General features: G+C 42.5%; 1 protein-coding gene across 2 annotated transcripts in view; it reads right to left on the reverse strand.

The window, feature by feature from the left end:
• Positions 1–6,469, reverse strand: part of KCNIP4 (potassium voltage-gated channel interacting protein 4) — a 1,193,829-nt gene extending 1,187,360 nt beyond the window's left edge. For both annotated transcript variants that reach the window (XM_047719007.1, XM_047719003.1), the window contains exon 1: positions 6,281–6,469. In XM_047719007.1, the coding sequence (XP_047574963.1) occupies positions 6,281–6,341 (61 nt within the window). In that variant the 5' untranslated portion in view covers positions 6,342–6,469. The remainder of the gene's footprint in view (positions 1–6,280) is intronic.
• Positions 6,470–11,973: the final 5,504 nt, after the last annotated feature.

Below are 11,973 nucleotides of genomic sequence, written 5' to 3' on the forward strand. Positions count from 1 at the left end.
AATTGGAGAAAAAATTTACCATTTGATAAGGATAATGACAAAGAGTCTAATAATGATGGTAGGTGGTGGTACAGCCAGTGAGGCTCTGGGCTGGGAAACATTAGGAAGGGCCACTCTCTATAATGTGAGCTCAGACTACAGCAAATCACAATCATGATTCAGAGGGAATACTCAACTAATCTTTCCACTCTTTTCCGCAGGGGAACCAAAAGAGGTCAAATTAGCTCACTGGGGGCCCCCTTGGACTACAACTCCTAGAGGTGGTAGTTCGGGAAGGTTATAAAGGCTGAAGGAAGAGTTGCAGCAACAGCATCCGAAGTCAACCCTGACTACTGTTCTGAATACACAGAAAACACTGGGTACTTACTAACCCCTTCTTCAGAAATAATATAAGATCTTATAGCAATGCATTATGGATGCAAAAGCACACACAGAGAGGAGACATGCTCTTTTGATGTTCTATGACTATCCATATAGACCTGGCCCACTGAATGGAAAAGACAGGGAACCCAAAAGGAATGTCACTTCCAGTAGATGCTTACCAAGCAGTCAAATGTGAATTATAATTAGGGGTCTTCAGTGGATCTATCCCCGGGCAACCCAGTTTAAATTCAATTAACCATGCCTTCAGCAGGTTTTCTTGTGAATCACTGTGCCGTACTTACTAGGGTATGAAAACGGTTAATTTGTGTACGATCCTCCCCATCAAGGAGTTACCACTTAAGAGCTTCAAATGAGATGAACATGCCTAGCTTATTCCGTCTTGTCATTCAGATATAGATAAAAATAAAAGAAAAAATGACCTAAGAAAATTCAAAGCAGAATTCTTTGGGGAAGAGACAGGGAAAAATCAGTAAGACTGCACAAGAAAGACCCTGCATTTGCAGTAAGTCTTGAGGGATACGTTCAATGTGAAACAATTAACAATGTTCAGTGGGCAACGTGGGGGCAGAAAGTTCATTCAAAGTAGTAGGTACAACTTGAGATGTGCTTGAGATAGGCACACTTAGAGAACAGTCCAATTTAGCAGGTCAAAGTGCAGACCTACAAGTCATGGAAGATAATGTTGGATTGGAAGACTGTCAACATACTGTGGGAGGCCTGCCTATCAAGCTAAGGAAACTGTTTTTAGTCCTATAAGGCATTAAAATAATGGGAAGTCATTAAAAGATTTTGCACAGGTTAATGACCGTACTCAAATCAGTTTTTAGTGAATTTGGTTGATTTTGAGTGGGGAGGCACTTGGTGCAGACAGGAGGCAACCATCGTGGTCTGGGAAATAACAAGAACATGACCTTGAGTGTATGATGAAACCTGGTGTAGGAGCTAGACATAAAACCAGGATAGAATCAATAAGGCCTGGGGATGGTTTCCACAGGGAAGGGGAGGCAATGATTAAGGTGGGAAGTACCACAGATAAGTAAACACTTTTGTGGGTTTGTTTGTTGTTTTTTAACTGTAGTTCTCAAATAATGATGCTATCATTAGCAAAATTTAGAAAATAAATTGTTCTTTGAAGAGAGGGCAGGTCTTTTATAACATATTACTTTAAAGTGCTAGTAAAAATTGCTGATAGGTCTGCTCAGCCACTCATGGAAATGGACTGGAAAAGGATCAGTCGAGAGCTATAGAGTAAGAAGACTTCTGTATCAAAGATGCACCAGGACCACAGTCTGATTAAAGAAAGAATGTAGAAGGAGAAGACAATTAAGACAAGAGTGTCTGAAAAGTTGCACAAAACAGACAAGGAAAGAAATAAAGATCAGAAAAAGAGATCTGAGAGAATTAGGAAGAACTAGAATAACATATTCACAGAATCCGAGGGAGACTTCATTCAACAAATTATCTGTTGTTGAGCCAATGTACCATGTGAGGGTTCATGCTAGATGCTGGGGATACAAGGTGGGCAGAACACAACAGCTCCACTCCCATGAAGTTCATAGTTTTCTAAGAAGTGTTGACAAACAGCACAAAGCATCACAGGGAGTCTGGGATGATGTAAATTAAGATAAGACCATTAGGACCTTTAACCAAATGCACACTTCAAAAAAATAAAGAGGTGATTCAATGCCCAAGGATGAATAAATTTATAATGACAGGTGTACTTATAGAAACTTAAGCCACTTTTAAGGATGGCAAGGGCCCATGGAACAAAATATACACTCATCCTCCCATCCTTCTTCCCTCCCTCCCCCGTCTCTCACTCTCTGGTCTGTTTCTCTCACACACATACACACACTTCAATCTGCTTGAAATAAGAAGGGAAGCTATTAAGTAAACAAGCACACTCTGCTATGAAATACGGAAATGTAGTATTATCCACATGTTCTAGAAAACCTGTGAGGACAAGGAAAACAAAAGGACAAAGAAGAGAAAGAAGAAGAACCAGCAGTAGCAGCAGCAGCAGCAGCAGCAACACCACCACCACCACCACCATATACTTCATCCTCAAAAGATTCAACCACTATTTGATCTATGATTCTGCAGAAATCTTGCACACACATTTTATCTTACATGGCTCATTAATTTCCAAACCATCCATAGCCTTATTTTATGAAACACTGCATAAGAATTGGCAAAAAAAAAAAAAAAAAAAAAAAAAAAAGGCACAGCAAAAGGAAGAGAGGGGTTGCTTAATTTTAACACTTGGATCATATCATTTGCTTAGTACCTTCTTATATTTAATGACATGAACAAAACAGAATAATTCCTGTGTGATAAAAAGCTTTTCCTGGGTTATTCAGCATACACAGACTTTTCACTGTGACCCATGTGGAATCACTAATTTGGATTTGCCTTACCCTTAATAACACAAAACAAGCTGGAGCCATCATACATCTGTCAACAATACAAAATCACAGAGGTTTTTCACTCCAGTATTGCTGGTTTGCAAACCCCGGACCTTGCCTGGGTTAAATCTGAAACAGGCCTCCATACACAGAGGACAAGAAGACCAAAGAAAGAGGCAGACCTCTCCAGACTGGGAGGTGGCAAATGCATCAAGCAAAGAAACTTACATAGGCTTGTGGTAGGGGCTCCAGGAGAAGATCTCCAGCCCCCCAGCCAGAAACTTATAAGTTCATATAGAGTCCTTAGAAGAGCTCAGTCACACACACCATCCAGATGGCCTCAGCAACACCTTTTTCTCTCAAGACTATGTCCTTGAAAACAGTTCCTGCTTTGGCGGGCAGAACATACATTCCAAGGGCAAGGGAGCAAGAGAGGAGCTTCCAGTGGTCCAGGTCTAGCTGCTGGATCCAACAGTAGTCACGTCCTCTAACATGTCTGAAATGTCCATGCATTTCCCTCCCCACTTTTAGCTGTAGACTACATCACATAACATATGCCATCCCTAAGTTAGATGGCACAAATTGAGGACACCGATGAATAATCTTACAGGGTTTTTTTTTTTTTCTTTTTTAACTCCGACCTTATTTCTGATTCTCTTTCAAATATACTGCTGAATTATCATCTCCCTCTGTCTCTCCACTGGTAGCAGGATTATGTTTGATTTCATAGCCAGGGAGCAAAATAGTAAGAATAGACAATTTTGTGAAAAATATATTCTGGGCAGGCTTTTGATATAATGTGGAAGCTGGTGACAGGGAGGCTAAAAGTGAGCACCACAATTTTTAAGAAACATTTTCTATTTGTACTTATTTATGAGATGTCCATTTTCTGCACTGTAGCATTAACAGTGTTTCAACTACAGGGTTTAGAGGTGATGTTCATCAGTTAGCATACTAAATACATTGCCCACTAAAAGAGAGCAGAGAAGAAACTTTTTTAGGATATTTTAAAGTTTGAGTAACTCAGTTCAACCCTGCTCCCATCTTTCCTACATTTCCCTCCTATTTTTCCTTTCATGTGGTTTTCTCCTTCATCTTTCAGCAAACCACTTTTCATAGCATTCTGGCTCTAGAGTCAGGTCATAAAACACACATACACACACACACATGCTTTTCTCTAATTCCTGATTTCCCTCCCATCTTTATTCATTCTTCTCAGTCTGATCCCCCAGTTAAATTTTGTTTCAGTTCTGATTAAATCATTTTATAAACCTCCATCCAAGAGGCATATATTCAAGGGAAAACCATCATGGTCATGTTAGAAGTTATGCAAATGTCTCACTTGTTTGAAAGCAAACAAGAAATCAGGAGCTATTGTTTTAAAAACAAGAACTGAAGGTAGAGTTCAAACCTTTAAAAACGACAGTCCTTCCTTATCCCAAGATTAAGGAAGACCATTCTATATCTGAGCACAAATAACCAAAGTATTTAAGCATGTATTTGGTGGAAATAATGTAGACTACATATTCAGGGGATCATTCTCGGATAATATTAACAAAACAAGAACAAAGAAGGTGCTCCAAGCTCCTTTTCCTTTATTCTTCTCATATGACAATTAACTCTAAAAACATGCAACACAATTCAAGAAACAGGTGTCAAATCAATCAAGCCAGAAAAATCTTCACTTTTGGTCTCACCTTACCCAAGATATAAATTGACATCTTTCTATTCTCCAAAGGAACAATGAACACATGCTGATTTTAAAAATGATACTAAAAGTATTTTTTAATGTATCATACTCCCCAGATGTGATATCATCTTTGTTTCCATTTTATCTAACAAATAGAGATTATGGCCACCTGTGGCACTGTGAATAGACTGGACAAGCTGATTCTATCCCCATCTGGCCAATTAAAGACTAGGCCCAGCTAAAAAGCTGTTATCAGTGAGTAGCCAAGCAATGCAAGCCACCCTTTTCTCCAGACTTTCTTTTACTAATCTATCTTCAAGTTCCCACCGCTGTCTTGTGCATGAGTGCAGTTCCTAAAAGGACATCTAGCTCTCTACTTTATTCTTTGCCAAAGGAACAGCAAAGACAGAGACCCTATAAACTCAACAATTTACTTAGCCCTCTACAGTTAAAATGCCATTCTGGAAAAAATCCAATTTCTTAACGATTTTCAGTATCCCTCATAAAATATATCCTAGACATACTTGGTTCATAATGAGAGAACGATTGCCATAAGTGAAACCAGAACTAAACATCAGTACAGGTCAAAATTGGGACTTTAAAGGTAATGGTCATATTCTTTTTTTTTTTTTTTTTCTCCAGCCTGTAACAGGCTAAGACTTTTCTCTTTAAAATGTCAAATAAGGCTGGTGTCCTCCCAGTTACAATGACCTTAACAATATATTAGAGAGGGAAGACAAGAAAGGAAAAATGTCCATATTTCAATGTTCAAATTAGAGTGACAGACTCAAGTTGTCTGAAGTGACTCCATTTCCCTGGATATAAACAAGTAGAATGTGGAAATACCTCCTTCCCTGCAACTCAAGTCCAAGCGTGTCATCCTATAAATCCATGCTAGAGCCATATGTACGACCCCTCATCTTATATAACCTGGGAAATGTCCAGCTGTCCATTAGCTTCATATGTCCTGCAACCCCCTTCATTCTGTTTACGGCTCCTCTAAAGCACTTATACATGGGAGCCACCTAAAAACAAACTGATTCAACCAAAGGTGCTGTGGCGGGTGGGGGAGGCGGGATATCTCATCCCGTTTCACGATGGATCCCACTAAACTCATCAGACCATGTCCTTCCCTTGCTTTCGCAGAATATAGGCTACTCTGAAAGCCAAACACCTTGCAAAAGAGGGCCGGGTACCTTTCCAAGGCTGTACTGTATATAAATTATTTCCAAGTGTCACTGAAGACCATTTTCTCTGAACACACTAAACTGAGGCTGGCAATAAAACAAGACGCACGCTCCTGCTGAAGAATCTGACCCGAGAAACATTCCGCCTGTATGTTACCAGGAAACCAAAATAGAGTTTTAATGAAGAAATGTTTGGGAGCATAAAGGAAAAGTGGATGGAGAGGATCAATACTATTTCAGCTCTTTTATCCCCAGGTGTTAGGGGAAGGAAGTGTGTGGTCTGCAGTCATCTGGCCGATGCATAAACAACATGGGAAATTTTCAGAGAAGGCAAAAGTAGGCACAGGATCAGATCGCAGGGGACCCCGCCACCAGCGAGTTTCACACACACTTCAAACAGCTCTTCTTCCCGACCTGGACCTTGCGTGCACCCCCGTCTCCTTGGTACCCCCATTTCCGCCGCTCCCACCTCCCCTTCCCAGTCCCGCCTGGGTGGCCGTCTCTCATGCAGCAAAGGCAACAAGCGTCCCCAGCCGAGGAAGGGGGTCCCCGTCTCAGCTCGAGAAGGAAGGAGGGGAAGAAGGGCGCCCGCTCGCATGCTTAATGCATCCTACCGCCTGTGGAGCTCGCCTCCTCCAGCTGAGCCGAGATGCTTTCCACCCTCCTCACATTCATCTTCGGGGACGCAGGGTGCAGGAGCCGGACTCGAGAGTCGGCGGCCCAGAGGCGTGTGTTGACGGGTCTGGCACGGGAGCGCACTCGCCGCTCGGCCTGGGGCGTCCGCGGCTCTGAGAGCGCGAGGCGGCGGCAGCGGGCAGGGCGCGCGGAGCCGGCTGCAGGTGCGGCGGAGGCCGGCGGGGGGCGCCGGGGGCGCTGCGCGGCGCTGGGCGGCGGGGGCGCGCGGGCGGCCTGGAAGCGGGCGCCGTGCACTGTACGCCCGAGAGCGTCGCGCCCCCTCCTCTCGGCGCGTTTCCGCGCCGTCCCTGCACCTGCTGCCAAGTCACCACCGCCCGGGGGACTGGCGCGGTGGCTCCTGCGACCGAGCGGCCAGACCTGAAAGAGACCAGAGGGGACGACGGGTTATGAGAGGCGCCTCGGGGACCCCTTCTTGCTGTGCGGCGCCTGGCGGAGAACGCGCAGGTGAATTCCGCAGGGGCTCAACTCGGACAACTAGACGAGATGGTGCACAAAGTTGGGCCGAGTCGGAAGGACACCAGCAGGGAAGCGCAAGGAGATGCCCTTCTCCAGAACCGGGCAGAGAGCCAGGAACTCCTAGAACTCCGAGACAGGAAACTTTCCCAGTTGAAGCTAGAACCAGTCATGCGACTTGGCTACGTATTGAGAAACGCTGGCTCTGCCCGCCAGGGTGTATGGGGACAAGGCCTAGATGAAGAAAGCAACCTTGGATGGTAGGGGGTTGGGGGTGGGGGGTGGGGTTGGAGGTGCAGGAGATTGGGAGGCGTTTTGGACAAGCGTCCCTAGGAAGGTTTCATTGGAGGACTCCATGGCAGCAGCAGGGGAGGTATCCCTCACCAACCCCATGGTCATCTGCCCTCTTAAGCAAGCCAAGGCTGGGAATGTTTGGGAAGATAAAGACAAACCAGTAAACCAACTGTGGCCATGGTTACTACTTGAAAAAATAAATAAATAAATAAAATGCTCACTACAGTATTGCCAACAATGAAGTGCATGAAGCCTCTTTTGAGAAGAAAGGTCAAGTTGACCAGTTCTCTCCGCAAAAGGACTTGACATTTCCTCTGGGTTGAAGTCATTTCTAAATGTTTGCAAAACCGTCCGCTTTCCCTGTAGACACACCCCACCCCCCATACACACACTGTCTCCAGATGAAATCCCCCTTACTCCAACGTCTCCACTGGCATTTTCTTGCTCTACCTCCTTTCCCCAATCCCAGGAGTGACTCACTTGGGGTCTTGTGAGGTCTCTCACTTCTCTTTTGGTTCATGGTTAAGGGGATCGATGCTAACACCACCAATGCTTGGGGTCAAATCCTAGTTCCACTAATTTTGTGACTTGGTGCAAATTATTTACATCAGCTATAACAATGGGATAATGATGGTACCTATTTTACTGGTTCGTTGTGAAGATTGAAGGTAACTGATAGATGTAAAGGGCTTAGGGCTGTGCTTGGCACACAAGAATCTCTAATTCTATGGCAACTCTTTCCAGAAAACAATCTCACAACTTGTACTGTTAGATGATCACTAACACCTACCCAGCTCTACATTCCATCATTTTCCATCATATGACATCTAATGTGACCTTTGTGTATTGATTGGAGTCCAGGAGCCTGGGTGAGAATCCCAGTCCCAACTGTTAGTAGCTGTGTGTCCAAGAGCTAATAACCACCCTTTGTCATCTCAACAATGTAAAAAATATTAATGTCTACTTCAGTTAGCTGTTGGAATCAATTAAATAAAGCAATGTATGTAGAGTGTTTAGAATGGCTTCTGGCACATAAGGAAAACTCAGTAAGAGCTACCATCATTATTAGCAACATCATAAGAGTTAGCAGCCGTCGTTATATTTAGTTAGGATGACTCAAAGAAGAAAAGGCATCACTGCATTTTCTTTGACAGGTCTACCAAACCTTCCTTCACAGTGTGGGAAGCAATATACAACTCCTCTTCCATCTACAAAATACACAGAACACTGTGTGGGGCCAACTCTCTTCTCAAGTCTTGTCAATTGAGCATCTGTCTGTTCTGATCCTACAAAGTGTCTATCCCTGGACTAGTTGTAAAGAAGGCAACAAAATCAGGTTAAAAGGACACTGTGCTCAACAAATTTGCCATATATTGTTTCCAAAATATTCATGTGGGAACTTAGCTACCATGAAATTCATTTTCAGAACCTCTTCACACAACTCCTCCATCAATCCCAGATATCACAGGGAAAGCCATCTTTTTGTTGCCAGCCATTACTGTCATCCCTGATATTTGGGACTAAAGGGCCAGGGTGACTGCCTGGCTTGTGCGATCTCCCTACTGGCACTGTAGATGTCTCGTATGGTGATAGAGAAGGGGTACATGTGCCATACCAAGTCCTGCCATCCCATTGCTCCTCCTTAGAAGCTATGACACTTCTAGTCCCTACCCCAGTCCAGCCCCCCAAGACGTAAACGTGCAAAGATGCCCACATTTTCTATAACTAACCTTAGGGTACTCTTCATGTAACATGGATACATATTGTTGCCTCTAGGAATGAGGTTTTAAAAAATGCAGAGAAGAGCAAACTCGTTCCCTCCAGCAACGATGTTTTAAAAAATGCAGAGAGTAGTAAACTCATTATGTGCCAGCCTTTAAGCTTAGATTTTTATAAACGTCATTTCATTTCATCTTTGCGAAATGCTACAAAGTAAGCCATGTTATTATCCCTATTTAACTAGTGAAGAAGTTATGACACAGAGAGGTGAACAGGTTTGTCAACTTAACACCAATAGCAATCGTGATCTCTGGGATTTGAGCCCACCAGGCCAACTCAAGAGCTCCCAAACTTAATTACTACACTATACCACCACCATGAACTAGGATTCGGATGCTCTGGGCTCTGACATTCCCCAGCTCTATGCCCTTCAGAAAATAACTGATCATTTCTAAGCTTCAGTTCCCCATCTGCGAAAAGGGGAATTTCTGCTGCACAAGGTCATTGTCAGGATCAAGTCAGGTAATGAAAGTGAAAGCTATATATAAAATGTGAAATGTTGGGGAAGCATTTAGGATTACTTTTATTATTGTCCTGATCTTTTATTGCTGATATCATTGCCTGGTCTTTTCTGAAAGCCCCTTCTTTCAGCACAATTCCTTCTTGTGTACCAGGACTCAAACAATAACAATAATAACAAAACTTGTATCTAATATTTATTGAAGTGCTTATGATGCATGTTCTGTGTTAAAAATTCTACATCATTATACCACTTAATACTCAGAAGAATTACTGCATGGAGTATTTTTGCCCTGATTTCAAAATAAAACTCAGAAAGGTTAAGTAGCCCAAGATCAGCCGGCTGCCAAGAGGTGCTGCTGTGGGATGTGAAACCACACCATTAGATGATAAGACCGGAGCTTTCAGTTTCTACCTGATCATTCTCAAACTTTATCAGACCTAAGAATCCCTGAAAGGCTTGCTTTGGAAGCCTGTTCCCCAAGCTCCTCAGTGGAGTCACTGTGTTTAGGAGAGACGTCTTGGAATCTAATTTTTGCTTTATGAATAGACTATATATTTTTTTAAGATTTTATTTGTTTATTTGACAGAGATCACAAGTAGGCAGAGAAGCACGCAGAGAGAGGAGGAAGCAGGCTGCCTGCTGAGCAGAGAGCCCGATGTGGGCTTGATCCCAGGACCCTGGGATCATGACCCGCCCGAGCTGAAGGCAGAGGCTTTAACCCACTGAGCCACCCGGGCGCCCCTAGACTATATTTTATGGCAGGTTTAGGTTTACAGATTTCCCCTATACCCCCTTCTACTCCCTCTCCTCCCCACCCCCTGCCCAGCTTCCCCTATTTTAATATCTTATTTTATCTTTAATATCTTTGTGTTACTTTATAAAATATTTATATATTACTATATAATATCTTACTTTATCTTTAATATCTTTATATTACTTGATAAAATATTTACACATATATTACTATATAGTATTTTTAGCTTACTTTATGAAGATATTAGATCCCTTAATATCTCATCAAAGGGGCTACATTTGTTACAATTGATGTCACATTATTATCAACTAAAGTCCATAATTTAGATAGGACTGGTGGCCTTATAAGAAGAAGACAGATCACTCAGAGGAAAGGCCATGTGAGGACAAAGCAACCATTTACAAGTCAGTAAGAGAGAGCCCTCATCAGAAATCAAATCCTGCTAGAAACTTGATCTTGAACTTGCCAGTCTCCAGATCTGTGAGAATGTAAATTTTCATTTTGAAGCCATGCAATCTGTGTTATTTTGTTATGGCAGTCTGAGCTAACACACACCTGAAGACCTTACTTTGAGAAATCACCACCCTACCCCAAAAGTATGTGGTCTGCCATCCAGCAACATCTGTATCATCTGGAAACTCATCATAAATTTAGAAATTCAGCCCTGCCCCGGACCTCCTGAATCAGTATTCCCATTTTAAAACATCCTCAAGTGGTTCCAGACATGCCAATCAAAATGTGAGACACTCTCCTCAATAAGACACTGGTGTAGTTTACTTGGGCTCCTTGGAGGCAATCAGCACTCCCTGGGCATGAGAGGAGGCTAATGTTATAATCACAACCAATTCACTTCATGGCATCCCCCATCCCCACCAATGAGACAACCCTGTTTCCCTTTTTGCTAGTCTCTACTCAAATGGATAGAATTGTTTATTGCCTAGTTAATTTTCAAGCAGCAAATATCCTCAACCTTGATCATCTGACTACACCTGCAAATTTCCTTGCAATTCCTGATCTCTCAGTATTATAATAATTGAGGAAAAAAATCTCCTTTGAGATCTTCACATTCAAAGGAATATTAACATACCATAAAACAAAAACAAGGTAAACATTTCAGGGCAGGAAGGTTCATTCGGACATTCCTGTAGAATTTTTATATTCATTAGCTGATTTGGTCTTCTACCACTCTGAAAAGTAGGCAATTCAGATGTTATTATCCCCATTTTGTAGATGAAGAAACTAAAGTCAATGGCAAGTAAGAAACTTACTTGAATTTTTACCAGGAGCATGGGATGCAGCCAGGACACAAACTTTCATCATCTGACATCTTTTAACACTTGGTGCTCTCAGCTCTGCCAAGTTTATATAAGCTGGATTACTGCCATACGAACTGCAGATTTGCCTTGCAACTTTGTCATGCGGGATAAGTCCATATTATAAATGTAAAGTTATTATATCATTTAGCCGCATTTCCCCGGACTTGTGGACTTCAGGAAATCTACTGGCTCTGTTTTCTACGTGGCAGGAGACATGATTAGGGGATTTGCTGCAGAACACAGATTTAGTTTAACCAGGGGCCTCTGCAAGAACTCACAGTATCATTCATGAAGTCAGTGCTGAAAAGGTTTACCTACATTCCATATCTCTGGGTTCCATATTTGAACTGTGTGTTCTAATTGGGTGAGAAATTTGTTAAATTCCAAGCCACTTTATACCTCATATCCTTGTATTTTCTTTAATTGCTCACCATATTGCATTTAGACTAAAAATAGATCCTTGGGGAGTAAGAATCTGCCAGTGTATCTATTGGAGCAGGTTGAATGAAACTGTCCAAAAATGACTTTATTGTAACTAAATAAATGTTTCTA

The sequence above is a fragment of the Lutra lutra genome, chromosome 2 (assembly GCF_902655055.1).
Source record: "Lutra lutra chromosome 2, mLutLut1.2, whole genome shotgun sequence".
NCBI lineage: Eukaryota > Metazoa > Chordata > Mammalia > Carnivora > Mustelidae > Lutra > Lutra lutra.